This window comes from Caenorhabditis elegans, chromosome X (genome assembly GCF_000002985.6).
Source record: "Caenorhabditis elegans chromosome X".
NCBI classification, from domain to species: Eukaryota; Metazoa; Nematoda; class Chromadorea; order Rhabditida; family Rhabditidae; genus Caenorhabditis; species Caenorhabditis elegans.
This window is the reverse complement of record NC_003284.9, coordinates 3,781,318-3,795,946: the sequence shown is the minus strand read 5'-3', so window position 1 is coordinate 3,795,946 and position 14,629 is coordinate 3,781,318. Positions and strand designations below refer to the sequence as shown.

At 34.7% G+C, this 14,629-nt stretch overlaps 3 protein-coding genes and 7 non-coding genes across 10 annotated transcripts; 5 read left to right on the top strand and 5 right to left on the bottom strand.

Moving 5' to 3' along the window:
* Nucleotides 1-204: 204 nt before the first annotated feature.
* F35A5.5 (uncharacterized protein) lies at nt 205-2,099 on the top strand. The gene is made up of 4 exons (NM_076257.5): nt 205-646; nt 1,364-1,669; nt 1,722-1,795; nt 1,849-2,099. The coding sequence occupies exons 1-4, from the start codon at nt 578-580 to the stop codon at nt 2,033-2,035; spliced, it is 636 nt and encodes a 211-aa protein (NP_508658.2). The 5' UTR covers nt 205-577; the 3' UTR covers nt 2,036-2,099.
* A 206-nt stretch (nt 2,100-2,305) lies between these two features.
* F35A5.10 lies at nt 2,306-2,404 on the bottom strand. The gene has a single exon (NR_070740.1). It is a non-coding gene; the product is annotated as an Unclassified non-coding RNA F35A5.10 (non-coding RNA).
* Nucleotides 2,311-2,383, top strand: F35A5.t1. Its single transcript has one exon. It is a non-coding gene; the product is annotated as a tRNA-Val (tRNA).
* Nucleotides 2,405-2,971: 567 nt separating the features above from the next.
* Nucleotides 2,972-3,113, bottom strand: F35A5.11. The gene has a single exon (NR_070739.1). It is a non-coding gene; the product is annotated as an Unclassified non-coding RNA F35A5.11 (non-coding RNA).
* Nucleotides 3,114-3,131: 18 nt separating this feature from the next.
* Nucleotides 3,132-6,205, top strand: idpp-5 (Activated in Blocked Unfolded protein response). The gene is made up of 13 exons (NM_076256.8): nt 3,132-3,194; nt 3,245-3,376; nt 3,425-3,481; nt 3,532-3,597; nt 3,641-3,760; nt 4,238-4,494; nt 4,546-4,627; nt 4,814-4,939; nt 4,990-5,184; nt 5,229-5,352; nt 5,602-5,686; nt 5,738-5,942; nt 5,991-6,205. The coding sequence occupies exons 1-13, from the start codon at nt 3,141-3,143 to the stop codon at nt 6,060-6,062; spliced, it is 1,575 nt and encodes a 524-aa protein (NP_508657.2). The 5' UTR covers nt 3,132-3,140; the 3' UTR covers nt 6,063-6,205.
* A 1,010-nt stretch (nt 6,206-7,215) lies between these two features.
* F47B7.12 lies at nt 7,216-7,350 on the top strand. Its single transcript, NR_070738.1, has one exon. It is a non-coding gene; the product is annotated as an Unclassified non-coding RNA F47B7.12 (non-coding RNA).
* A 70-nt stretch (nt 7,351-7,420) lies between these two features.
* Nucleotides 7,421-7,921, bottom strand: pmpl-1 (UPF0057 membrane protein F47B7.1). Its single transcript, NM_001392751.1, has 2 exons — nt 7,862-7,921; nt 7,421-7,782 (listed from the first exon to the last, which is right to left on the bottom strand). The coding sequence occupies exons 1-2, from the start codon at nt 7,913-7,915 to the stop codon at nt 7,657-7,659; spliced, it is 180 nt and encodes a 59-aa protein (NP_001379923.1). The 5' UTR covers nt 7,916-7,921; the 3' UTR covers nt 7,421-7,656.
* Nucleotides 7,922-8,028: 107 nt separating this feature from the next.
* On the bottom strand, nt 8,029-8,176 carry F47B7.11. The gene has a single exon (NR_070737.1). It is a non-coding gene; the product is annotated as an Unclassified non-coding RNA F47B7.11 (non-coding RNA).
* A 5,726-nt stretch (nt 8,177-13,902) lies between these two features.
* On the top strand, nt 13,903-13,923 carry 21ur-13287. Its single transcript, NR_070736.1, has one exon.
* Nucleotides 13,924-14,470: 547 nt separating this feature from the next.
* F47B7.9 lies at nt 14,471-14,614 on the bottom strand. Its single transcript, NR_070735.1, has one exon. It is a non-coding gene; the product is annotated as an Unclassified non-coding RNA F47B7.9 (non-coding RNA).
* Nucleotides 14,615-14,629: the final 15 nt, after the last annotated feature.

Below are 14,629 nucleotides of genomic sequence, written 5' to 3'. Positions count from 1 at the left end.
ACCTTCTCCCAATTCAACTCAAAAGTATACAGTTGCACGCGATACAATTCTGGATTCCCGTATTGTGCTCCGCTTCGTTTATTTGAACTACCACCAGGCCGAGCAAAAAATTAAATAAGTAACAATGAGTCAAGAATTTTTTGTGGGGGGGGGGGGTTGATAATCAAAGATGAGCAGCAAATGAGTGTAGTCCAATCTTCAAGTGTGTGTAATCAAATAGAACCTTTGATTTTTTGCTCTTTGTGCACATTCGCATACACAAATCTTGCAACAAATATTGCTGCAAATATTGAACATCCCGCTGAAAACAAGCTCATATAATTGAATTAAAGAAAATTCTTTTTAATTTAAAAAAAGAAAAGAAGCAAAAACATATTCATTTAATTCGAATTTAGTTTGTATTGAATTTCTTACAGAAACTTTCTCCTTACACTTCAGAATTCACGAAACGAACTATTATGACTAAGCATTCTGGATATAGTCCGGTCCATCTTGTCACGGAACCCAAACGCAAACATTGAAACTGACCCGAATATAAAACGGTCTGCGCTAGTTACAATTAATATACTTTCCACACATGTTTCGTCTGAACACTGGAGCTTATATAGTATTGTATTCAATTTTCAGCCAATGCTTAAGTACAGAGGTAAGACTTTTTCAGTTATTAGATAGTAGATGTTTGTTTGATCGTTGAACATCAACGAGTTTCTCACATCTAATCAAGAGCCTTTACAATTGTTGATTCTCAAGCCGATATATCTTGTCATGACTGTAGTCGCCAAGACTAGTTGCACGCTTGTTTTTTTTAGAGTGGATGCGTGAAGGTTTTGACTTTTTCTTATCGTGTACTAGGTGTTTGCACAAAGGGATCAAAATTTGAACATTGTACTTCACGTTAAAGTTTGTATTTGACATGGGTTGAAAACTTTGATGATTGAAAACTTTGAAAAAATGTTTAAATTTTACTAACAGTTATGAGTCGTTTGAAAATATAAGCTAATAATTTATATCAAAGTTATCATCCTTCATTGCATATTTTCATCATTTATCTCACGTTATTTTGTTGATTAAAATATGTAACCAAAAACTGTATGTAACCAAAAATTATTAAAATTGGTTACCGATCGGTCTTAAATGTACCTCAACCAACGAAAAAACGTAATATGAACGATCAAAATATGCAATGAATGACGATAATTCAAAAAACTCAACTTCGGACCCGTACGAGACGGAAAAGGTCAAAATTGGAGATACTAGTATAAATTGGACTCTTTTTTTGAAATTTTACACTGCCATAAAAAATGCTTGAAAAATTATAGAAACCGTTACACCTTCTTTAACAATCTCAATTTTATTTCTTTAGATTAAGAAAAATGCTACAACAACTGCTCTGGCAAACCTAGAGGATGCTCATATCCGAGCAAAACGCCAATTTGGAGGTTTTGGATTTGGCGGGGGATTTGGAGGAGGTTTTGGTGGAGGTTTTGGTTTCGGAGGTGGGGGATGCTGTGTGAGCACGATGATTTGCTGTCAGATGCCGATTCCACCACCGATGCCACCACCGATCCCAATTCCGATTCCTGCCCCGGTCCCAGTACCTGCACCTGTTCCGCAACCAGTGCCTGTACCGATGCCTATGCCTATGCCGATGCCGATGCCTATGCCAGTGGTATGTTGTGTTTGAAAACTCAAAAGTTTAAGCGTTAAAATTCAATTTGCAGCCAGTACCAGTTCCCGTGCAGAGCAATTGCTGTAGTTGCTGCATGCCGGTTTGTATGTCGGTTTGTATGAGAGGGTACGTTGAATTGCAACTACTATATTTGCTAAGTGTGGTTTTTCATTTTGTAGAGGTTGTGGATACGGAGGCGGTGGTTACAGTTCTGGTTATTCATCCGGAGGATGCTATGGAGGAGGAGGAGGATCATCTTGTGGTTGTAATAGTTTTGGTTATGGACGGAGAAAGAGAGCTACACTTGTGAAGAATAATGCCGTGGCAATCAGGAGAAAACAAATTGATATGGTTGTTCGAGACTAATAAGAAAAATTTAGGAAATCTTTCAATACGATCACGATTAATAAAATATTAAAATATCTGAAAACTTATTTTACAATGCATACACACATTCTATATCATATTCACGATTAGCTATTTTTGACAAGCTGCAATCTTAAGTGATCTTGGCAAAATCTTGGCAGCACTGTGCCAACTTTCTGTCAGAAATTTCAGCAACTGGTAACCTACAAAATAAACACGTTCCGTTCTTCTCTGTTTCCGATGAAAACCACTGCCCGTCTATGTGCAAGGCATGTGGTCCTGTGGTGTAGTGGTTATCACGTCTGCTTTACACGCAGAAGATCGCCGGTTCGATCCCGGCCAGGACCTACTGTTCTGTTTTCTTTTAATGAACACTTCATAATATACTGCAAATGTTTTATGTCATTTTAATAAATTTATTCTGTAGAGAAATGAGTTATTACCCGAGTCATGCTTGAAAAAATGCGAGTTTTGAGTATTTTTTGAGTTCTGATGACACCCTCCATTTATTTTTTAGACCAAAAGTTGATGACCACCAGAGATAGTTGAAACCTTGAAGCATTGGAATGTCAATTTTTAAGTCACACAATATTAAAATATGCCGATTCAAAAATGATTTGGCCAATTTGAGCAATCATTTAACGTGTCGAATGTTCCACTTATTCGGCCAGTTTTTCATAAATTCAATCTTCCATTGGTCTTTTCACTTGTCCCTGAATATTCCTTCCCCTTAACTATATCAATAGAGCCCGATGAAAAATGTTTCAAAAAAATCAAAAAACCATGAGAATGGCAGCCAAAAAGTGTCAAAATCCGCCTCCCATCTGCGAGACCACTTGAAAAATTGAGCATAATGACCGGGCGATTTCCGGATATCGGTATGCGATCCAGTGTTTGGCAATGAAATGAAATGGTGTTTGATGGGCGCGAGTTCACAAAAAGTGGCCGCGGCCGCCGGGCACAATGCAGGTGTCAATCTCTATAAATATATGGGTACAAATAGCGGGGAACTGACCACCGTGCCGGACATTTTTGTATTCCTTTCATTCCTTATTACTATCCGTTTAGCGATAATCTAAGACTTTAAAATTTTCAGAGTGTAAAAATGCAATATCTTATCGCTGCTTTTGCAGTGTTTCAATTGTCTCTTGGAGATGAGGTATATTTTTTTCAAAAAATAATACCTTCCAGAAAAATTTAATTTTGCAGTTCTCAACATCCGCTCTGACTTCACCATATCTGAAAATGAATGGATCTCTCATCACAAGGGTCCGTTCAAAAAGACAATGTTGTGCAATGTGCCCTTCAGGTAACTGTGGATGCGGTTCGTGCAGCGGATTCGTGAGTTCTCACAATACAACTTTCACCGTCTATTTTGTTATTTTAAAGGTCACTTGTCCCGATCGGTGTCAACCAATGTGCACGCAAGCTTGTGTTATGGCTAAGGTTTTTAGTTATTTTCCTCCAATCGCACATATGTGTTTTCTTTGTTTTAGACCTCAGTTTGTGTGGATCAATGTATGCCAAAATGCGATTCAGCATGTATAAATTTAGTTAGATCGGTATCATTTCTAGTCAAAGTATACTCTAAAAAAGATATTATAGGGACCATCTTGTGACCAGCAGTGTATGCCATTATGTCTCCCAGCTTGTATTAACGCCATCCAAGGACCGACGGAGTGTGCTCCACAGTGCATGCCATCATGCTCATCAAATTGTATTCAGGTGAATATTAGTGTTTTGATAATAGATACCGTATATTCCCTATTAGTTTGGCCCCCCCCCCCACCAATCGACTTTGTCGGCTTATATTTTAGCGGTTTCAGAAGATTTTTGATATTTTCAAAAACCAGAGCATAACGATAGATTCGAAAAAGATTTTCCCGTTTGAATTTTTGAATATGATCGAAGACAAGCGAGATATAAAGGGTCAAAGTCGAGTGAGGAGGGACCATACTAATAGGGAATATACTGTAGTTTTATATTAATTTCTATGCATATCTAATTGGGTAATTGTACTGAAATAAAAAGGTACATTCCTAGAACTAGTTTCACAACATCAAACCCACATATTTTCTAATTGACAGTTTTTGGAAATCTCATTTTGCCCAGTTTTTCTGATGAATTTGTGAATACTTGGGTTTTTAGGTTTTGTGGCATCCCCGTTCCAAATATCGCAATATTATTATTTTTTAATTTTAGCAAGTATTCCCGAGCTGTCCTCAACAATGTCAACCGGTGTGCACTCCACAATGTATCCAGTCAATCCAAGTAGCAATTCAACGTCCAACTTGTGCTTCATCGTGCATGCCTTCCTGCTCCCAATCATGCATCCAGAAATACGAAATTACCGTCGAGCAAGAGACTTGTGTTCCAGCATGTATGCCAGCATGCTCATCGGCTTGCGTTCAAGCAGTCACATGCAGTACCTGTACCAATAATTGCCCATCTATCTGCTCGTATGTCAATTTTTGAAAAGGTTTCTCAACAGTCATTGTTTTCTTGTTCAGGCAAGCGAACTGCATTCCACAGTGTATGCCAAGATGCCTCCCAACCTGCATTCAACAGATTCAAATATCGGTTCCCCTACCAGTAAGCAAAAACCAGTCAATTCTAAAACATGTTTCGATCTTGCGAAATTATTGGCCATCGTAAAGAAAATTGAATTGGCATGACTCACATTTAAAGTGGTTTGGTTGTTTGGGGGTGATGGGAAAATATAGAAAATGATATGATACAGATCGAAATTCAAAAATTGAAAAATGCCAAAAATTGCAGCCCCCGGCCCCAAGATGTGACTCAATGTGTATGCCATCATGCTCCCCATCTTGTGTACAGCAATATTCATTGTGCCCCCAACAGTGTAGACCAATGTGTACAAATGCGTGTGTCACCAATCTTCAGGTGCCAGAAAATTTAAAACAAAGAATTTCTCAGTAGTAGTAGCAATTTAGGTATCCCGACCAGTGTCTCAGTGTCTTCCAGCATGTATGCCATCTTGCACGTCTTCCTGTGTCCAATCAATGTGTCCACAGCAATGCTATCCGAGTTGTGACATGAACTGCATTCAGCAATACGCCGTTCAAATGGCTCCAACGCCATGTGCAGCTCAGTGTATGCCTCTATGCGAGAGTAGCTGCATTGCTAGGGTACAAAAAAGCTAACCCCAAAAAACCAAAAAAAGCTATTCCAGCTGTCATGCGTCCAAACCTGTATGCCTGCTTGTAGTCCAACATGTGTTCAGAATTATGCGGCTGGCCCGATTCAATGTGCACCGGCTTGTATGCCGCTGTGCCAGCCGACTTGTGTACAACAGCGTAAGAATGTGTAGGGTTAGGGTTCAGGAGTTGCATGATATTTGCAGAGCAACGGATGCCTCAACCTCTCCCTCCTCCTCCTACCCAAGGGTGTCAAGCATGCCGAAACAGGGGATGAACTTTCCAAATAACATATTTATTACTTTTCAGAACTCACAATAATTCAAAAATTGTATAATAACACCAATTTTCATTAATATTTCTAACGCGGGTCCTTTTTTGGGTTAGATCTAGAAATCAGAGTTTCAGATGCCGAAGTAGTTGTAGCTTGCGGAGTTCCTTGCCAATGCCAGCCAGGATATGTGCAATGCTCACAAAACCTCTGCTGTTTGAAGTAATGCAATTTCCAATACATTTTCAAGTACCGATCTCCTCAACTTTTTAGGTACAAGAATATGGCTGCAAAGTTTCGCAAGTTGAGTGGCTCGACGACAAACTCTAACAATAATGGCAATAACGGTCACAACAACGGTCCAAATAACAACAACGACGAGGATGATGAAGATAATAATAGTGCTGGCGGCAGTTACACAGAGCCAATGAGAGACTCACCAAAGACCTCAAAGTCAAACTCGACTAGTTCGGAAGAGGTATTATTCTGTCAATTTAATAGGCTACTTTATAATTATTTTTTGAAGAAAAACAGCGGAAAAACATTGTCTGCATTCTCTGACACTCAAATGGACGGCGACTCGTACGCAAAGGCTTAGAGGAGGGGCGGAAATGTTTCCATTTATAATTTATACTGATTGGTTTTTCTTATGTACGTATATCAAAAAGCAATCAATCGTGCTGGTAGTTAGAGACTATTTGAATAATAAGATTAAAACTAAATAAATATTCATTTTTTTAATTTATTAAATTTCATGTGACTTTCAAATTTGTTTATCTGGAATAATAATTTTGAAATTGAAACATGATGATAAACTATTGGGTATTCAAAATATAATTTTGTCATACAAAATGTTTTATTTTAGAAATGAAGTAGCAAATTTTCAATGAGAGCTTTTGAGAATTTGTCGGAAAACTTCAATGGCGTTTCAAATTATTTGGAGAAAACTCTTATCCTATAGGTTTTAACTGCCAAAATATAGATTCCGTGTTTGAATGGTTTTTCGTAGTTTTTGATTAATTGAAGGTGAAGTGGGGAAATCGTTAAAACGATTAATGTGATGCCAAAAAACCAAATATAATGTGTTTCTTTTGAGTCGGAAATAGTGAGTTTCACCGCTTTTTGACCCGAAATAAAACTAATTTCTAATTTATTTTTAAATGTTTTATTATAAAAATTGGTCATTTTAACACCATAAAAATTGTTTTAAACACCTTTCTTACTGGCAGTACTCCACATTTAAAACACTTTTTTTAGTCAATAGAAGCACAAAATTGCTAGTTTTCTTCTAACCGCTGTGAGACTGACAAATTTGGCAACATTTGAGATTTCAGGTAATTTTGCAAATGTAGCTTTTTTCCCAATGTTTTGAGCCCCAAAATAATTTTTTCAGAAGTTTTTCAAAGGTCTCATTACACTGTGGCGCCGTTCTGGGTCTAATATGAAATTAAAAAGTTTGCTACTTTATGAAAAATGGTCTTAATACATTCTTAAAACAAATTTATAATTTTCTGACATGAAGGAATGCGATCTACTTTTGAAGGTAACTTATCGCAAGTAACGTTTTTTTGTAAAGTACTAAAGTCACGATGAGAGACAATTCACCCTTCTCACAACAATACTCTAATCTCAAAACATTGGGCGTATGTACCTGTACACTATTTTACTCGACCCCGGTCATGTTAGTCAACACGAAAAAGGGAAGATGTTGTCGACCTTCACATACACGTAACGTACACAACAGCGATCAGCCACCACGGGGCAGTTTTATTGTTCATTTTTCGAAAATCGGCCCTCCCCGAGTGCGTCTCTGGTGATTGCTGCACTATTTTCGCATGAAGTGGGCACACACACACACATATATACGCGTTGTAAGTTGTCTCGCGGGCCATTTCTCGGTGAAAATACTTCGAGACATATCTCCCTCAAACAATGCAATAAACAACTTTGTATCGATTGATTTTTTATTTATTTATTGTTGTTTATTTTGAACAGTTTTCAATTTTAACAAGAATCATAGGAAAACAGAAGCAATGAAAAAAACGCCATTCATAAAATTCGAGGGGAGAAAAATTGTAACTTAAGGCAACTTTGAAAAATGGTGAATGCGGGCGCAGATACAATATGCATGTGATTTTTTTTTGGTGCGTTGATTATCGGCATGGCAGTGATCTTCGCGAGGGGCGATTGATCTAAGCTCTGAAGAAGCAGTACCAGAGAGCGTGGATGACGGCTGGCACGAAGAAGAAGAAGCACAGGATGATGTTCACAGCGACGTGCATGTTGCAGTCGTTTCCGTGGATGAAGATGGCGAGTGGCTGGAAATCAGCAATTTTTGTTGAGTTTTGCATTGAGTTGTTGAAATTTCAAATAATGCTACGGTTGAAAACTACTTACTGGAAGGAAGATCGCAAGGATCAACTCGATGATTTGTTGCATTTCGATGGCCATGGTGTTCTGAAACATTTGAAAACGTTTTAGTCGGGTTTACAAGCTAGACTGATAAAAGACAAGAGAAGGGACAATATTTCGTGATGGTAAAGAAATAAACTCTGAGAGCTTGTTGAAACAGGCTAGAAAAAGAAAAGGAGATGGTGAAAGAAAACTGCGTTGTTTTATAGTTTTATAGTCCTTTGACACGATATGTGTTAGTCCTTTTTTCTACATTTTTCTTGTTTCAAGAACAAATGCAAGGACGAATGTCAAGCCTACGTAATATCATAATTTACCCCGCCGGGGCACGTGGTGGTGGCGGGTTTTTGGCGTATGACCTCTGGACAGGACAGGGATAAAGAAGATGTATCAGTTACAAAAGAGTGCACCAACCGAAGAGTAGGAGAACAAAATGGAGGTGAGAAGAGGCACAGAGACTGAGATGTGGCCGTTGATGGGCGGGGTTCACTTGGGCGGAGGAAGGACGAGATGGGGGTATGAGAGACGAAAAAGAAGAGACAACAAGTCATACATACACAACAAATCTGTTTTGTTGTCACTGACTGGGAGAAAAAAACGTTATTCGATTAGTTTGATCGGCCGGAAATTATCGACCCGAAGCCTGCGCACTTTTTGGAAACGGGGGAAACGGGAAACCAAACTTGCGTAGAGAGGAAGTCGAGAATAAATAGGTAAACTAGTTTTGGTGCGAGAAATTGGAAAAACAGGGAAAAAAACTTAATTGTTGGCACTAGACATTTCAAAGAGTGACTATTTTAGATTTTTTTAAAAACATTTTCAAGTTGGCCCAAAAGTTTTATTATTTCAGTTTTGCCATTTCGACAACTCTCGGTCGTTAGGTAACCAAGTACCACTGAAAAAGTACCTAACTGAACAAAAAAAACGCGATATGTGAAATAGGGAGTAATTGAATAATATCAGCCGCTACAGACAGTTTGCAAAATTTTGCCACATTATTAGCCGAATACGGCAAGTTTGCTCTTTGAAAATTCTGCATTCAAAATAGGCGGAAAAGTTTTTGAAATTTTTCAAAGAAAGTTTTTTAAAATGAAATTTGGTAAATTGAGGGGCAGATTAAGTCCATTGAATGTTGAGTAGCGCTAGTGGGAAAATTGTTGAAAACCACTCTCATGCTGCCAAAGTTGTTGAAAATCACTCTCAAGCTGCCAAAGAATCATAGTAAAACTTTTCTAGAAGTTTTTTGATATTTTCCATTTTGTCTCAAAATATGGTAATTATACAGTTTTGCCACTTTTTTGGAATTTGTCGGTCAATTTTATGGTCTACTTAGGTTCCAACTATTAATTTTCAAGCTATGCACTTGTGGCAGTGCTATAGTTTTTTTCAAAGTGGCAAATTTTAAGTAATTGCCTCAATAGAATTTATTTTTGAAAATGTTACTATAATATTTCGATGTATGTCTTAAGCCTTTGTAATGCTACAATAGAGCAAAAATTACTGAAAACGCTGAAAACCTGTATTACGTCCGCTTTCTGGAAAACATGTAAGTTGCCGAAATTCTTCAAATTTTAGATACTTTTTCTCTGAAATGTAATTGTGATAATACTTAGTTATTATATAATTTTTTATATCTTAATAGCATGTTTTTTTTGAAAATCTATCTTTGCAAACTTGAAATCTAATTTTAGAATAAAAAAAATTTATCTTTTAGAAGACTAAAAACTGAAAATCCATTAAACGAAATCCAATATTCATTTATTTACACCAACTTTTTAAAAACAATTAATCCAGCAAAAACAAAACATAAATCACGTTTTCACTTTTCAAAACGTCATAATTTTTTCAAGAAAACATAATCAATGTGTGAAGGTTCTTTCTTTTTTTTCAAAACACTTGTTTTTAAATTTCAAAACCACAGAAATTTGACATGTGAACACTACTGTTTTTGAAAACAGTTTTCTGGTGTTTTGACAAAATATTTGATCATGATCATAAAAAGACCAGCAAAATAGTGACACAGGTAGTAATAAAAAATGTCCGTTTTTTGAAATCAGGTTTTAGAATTTCAAGTACATTTTAAGCTACTTCTGAACTTCAAGTCATATATAGACCTAAAAGTAAAATTATCAGGAAAAAATTGCAAGAGAACAAAGATTAGAAAAAGGGGGCGAAGATGAAAATTGAAGATACAATGATGTGGTTTGAAGCAAAACTTGTCATGCGACCGACACTTTTTTTTTAACTAATGGCTCACAACTCAAATACTAGGTTTGTACGAAGTAGAAGTAGGTATATAATGGGGTGACAAAAATACAAATAACACATTTCGTCATTCATTTCGGAAACTCGTAATGCATTGTGACTATTTTATCTGGGATAAACATAGTGCGTTGACTCATGGTGTTTGATGCGCGTTGATTTTTAGGTCTCGCTTTTGAAGAAAGTAAAACTAAAATAAAAGTGAAAAACACAATAAAGATGGGGGAGAACAGAAGTGAAACGAGACGAAATTCAGTAAGGTGGTGACTGCGGAAAACTAGAATAACAACAAAGAGTCTACTAAGAAAAATATGGGGGCATCATTGTCGCTGCGAAAACACAACTGTTGGCGGAGAACAAATATAACGAGGTAAAGAGAAGGAACTCGGAACTTGGAACAAAACAAGATAAGTTTCTCGGTTTTACGAAATGTTTTACAAATATTTCAACACAAGGAAAGACAAAGTAGTGAGATGTTAATGAATTTCGAAGCGTTTGCCATTGATAAGGAATGAGTTGTTTACCATCAAAATTGCATTGTGATCACCGGAGGGTAAATGAGGAGGAAAACAGTTTCAATGATCAGAAAGCAATTCATTATTCTATTAGTTTTAAAATATACAATTTGATGGATTATTTCTCTGTTAAAAATTATTTTTTGTGATGGAAAATGAGGTTTTTCAAAGAAAAATTAATTTTTGAAAACTTTGTTTTTTTCAAAATTATGATACATACTATTTTCAAACGGCAAATAGCAGTTTGAAAATAGAAAATCATACAATTTCAGCATCATTGGAGGTCAAAAATTCAAAGATTGCCAAGAGTTATGTTTTAAATCAAAATTTAATAAATAGAATGTTTGAAGCAGGGTTGCTCAGAAATTTAGTCTTTTTTACAAATTTCAATTTTTTTTCTAATTTTGAAAATTGAAAACTTGAACCTAATTTTACATGATTTTAAAATTCCGACTGGTAATTTTTTTTGTGAAAAGACAAAATAATTGAGGTTTGAGGCACCCTGAACTTGAAATATGAACATTTTGCAGGAATATAAATGCATGTGTTTGAATATTTAAATATTAAATTTCTTATTTATAAATTAAAGGATTTTCATCTCCAGAAGCAGGCGATGATGAAAGTACTTTTTTTTTGATTTTCAGCATTTGAGGCATTCAGAAAGTTTTGACAATCGACAACTTTAATTTTTTTAAGCGACTTTAAAAGTTGAAAGGTGGAGGGCCAGTAGGAAATTATTGAAAACCACTGCCAAAATGTTCATATATTAAAAATAATTATATTCCAGCACTGGTAATTTGGTTATCACAAAATATGGCAGAAACTCGGCAATTTCAATTTTTTGATTGCCAATTCAATTTTTTCGGAAGAAAAAAAACAAAAAAAAATACAAATTTCCCTACTGGTGCAACTCCTCCTCTAAAAGCTGCAAAAATTTTTTTGCATTTTTTATTCTTACACAACCTATTTGTTTTGCTCAGAATGTTTTTAGTATTTTAGAAAACTATTATAAATAAACATACTCATTTGACAAATTTTCGTTCTACCCACATTGAACACCGTCACAAAAATAATAGTGAAATTCATAAAGCAAAAAAAACAATATTTAATATATTGCGAAATGCATATAAACACCTTTGTATATCTGCAATAAGCTTCAAATATTCTTTCATCAACACAATTTTTGCACACTACATATTTCAATTTTCAATTTCCTAGCAAATATCGGTGGGTATCCCATGTTTTCTAATTCACATTGGAAAACAAAAAAATTGAGAGAGAAATTTAATTTATAGCTATAAAACTATGGAATTATGGGGAAAATATATACTGCTAGTCACAAAGCTGTTGAGAGGCTAAAAGACGAAGAGTTGAGAAGATTGGGAGAATATTTGAACAGCTATCCACATATCTTGTTGTCGTTTTTGAGCGCAGAAGAAATAGGAAAAATGACTCGAAAATTTAGCTTGCTTGGCTGCACTCTTAACCTTTAGAACTCTTGTAATGTCTTGAATGAAAATAAAATTGAAATTAAATGATGAAAAAATGTCCGAAACCCTTCATATGATTTTCTAATTCTATGCACTTTACTGGCTACGTTTAAATTTATAAAACTCACGTTTCAAATAAAGAGAGTAACCTCGGGATGGGAAGCAATTTCGAAAATCCAGTTGTAAGGAAATATGCGAATAATCTATGTGGGTAAAATGATGGATTATGACGGATTGCCGCTTTTTTTTTTAGTTTGTAGATGTATTCCGGAGGGTGGATGTTCGAATGCAATTCAAAGTATTTATTTTTGGAAAAAAAAACAATAATATATTATCCAGACAATTATGTAAGTCAAGATTTATTATAGGAACATGAAAAATAATCGTTTGGTGAATTTGTGCTGGGTATCATTTTTCATTCGAGATATATGTGTTCCTTTTCCAATTATTATCATAACAATATATATATATATATATATATATATATATATATATATATATATATATATATATATATATATATATATATATATATATATATATATATATATATATATATTTAATTGTAGAGTTTTTGGTATTTTGATTCTTGATTTTCCGTTTAAAAGCCGAAATTTGCGACTTGCAATTGAACGGAATCCTTGAATTCTATTTGAAGAAAAAAGGTAGATTTAAATATGAGATATAAAAAATATTTGTACCTTTAAAAAATAGTTTTCCCTTCAATTTAAATTCTTGAAAAACTGTTAAATAACTGGCTCTAATATCAAAGTGCCGATCGAAGTATCAGTCAGCTAATTCCAAGCTTGAGGCTGTTTTCGAGCAACTTCTCAAAATTGTTGATTGAAAATAACTATTTTCAGGCAGTAAAAAACATATAAATGTTCAATATAAATCAAACATTCGACACAACGATGGGATTTTTAACAGTACCAAAATAATGTGCTTCAAGTCTCAGAAATTCAACCTAAAAAAATTATATCTTCCTCTGCTTCCAATTATGTAAATAATAATGATTTTGAATTTTAATTCCATTTTTTTTTTCAAAATAATCTTTCATTTTATAGTTTTAATGATTTTAAATAGAGATCAAACACCTTGAAAAATAATACAATCCTGTGACGTTTCAATTTCTTTTCAACTTCCAAATTTTTTGTTTCAAATGACAACCAAACTTTCGGAAGCCACACGAACCCATGACAAACGTTTTGATTCGATTGAAAAAAGACCACCGCTAAAAAGTAAATAACTGTTTGGTTGGCCAGGTAGTGAATGAAACGGGAAGAATTCTTTTCTGCTCACCCAAACCTTCGTTCTGTAAAGCGGAGAGGTAAACAGTGGTAAACAGTTTTTTTACCAATGCCCATGAACTGCAAAAAAATAACTGTGTGAATGACGAAAAATCTGTAGCAAATAAAATACCTTCAAGAAATGGTGAATCATGGGAAATTTAGGTTCGAATGGTTTCATGAGTAATTCTCATTTTGATGTCAAGCTAAATCCTAAATAAGAATACACAACATCTATGTCCATAGCATTCATCTATTTAGTAAACAAGTACGGTTGTGAAATTTTTGTTTTAAAGTAGCTGTACTCTTAACTTTTAAGTTTTAGAAATGATTATTCATAAGCCTCACAATTCAAAAATAATTCACGTTTTCTTTTTTTTTAATTTAAAAAATATTTTGAGGTATAACAATTATAAAAGTACCAATGTTTTGAATGTATTATATATATGTATATGTATATTAAGAAATACTGAAATTCAAAGATTTGACAAAAAAATTTCTTTCTTGAAAGCCATGAAATTTGTCGTTTTGAAACGCAAAGAAATTCTTGAAAATTAGCACTGAAATTAATTCGTAAGAATTTTAAAATTCAATATTTTTCAAATACCTAATATGGATTTCAAAAATTATTATTAACAATACATTTTGACACAATGAAAACTAAAAATATATAAAATATAAAAGCGTTGAACCTTTTAAATATACCGTTTTTCCCATTTTAGACTCGTAGCCCCTTACCCTACTTTGACAGCTTATATCTAGGTTTTCTTTAGTTATGTCTACTAAAAAAATGTCATCTCACAAAATACAAACATATATTTCTTTAAATTTTAGCAGCGGTACATTTTTTGTGAAACTTAGAAAATCCGAGATATTAATTGTCAAAGTAGAGTAGAGTTTTCTTTTGAAAGAAAAGCATTTGTGCTCAGCAAAACATTTTTCAGCACGTTCGGAGAAAAATCTATTTTAAAACAGCAATAGATTACTGAACGTGCTTGACACACAGTTGCCGCCGAACAATTCTCATTGAACCCTTACCTCAAATATTTCCACGTTCCTCCACTGTTAGACAGTTCGCTGGCGGTGTTTGAAGAAAAGCTGACAAAACGACCAAACTTATCATTTTCCAAAATGTACGCCACCGCTCCAGTAATCCGGTGTTAAACAGTTTCGCTCGTTTTTTTTTGTTTCGACGTC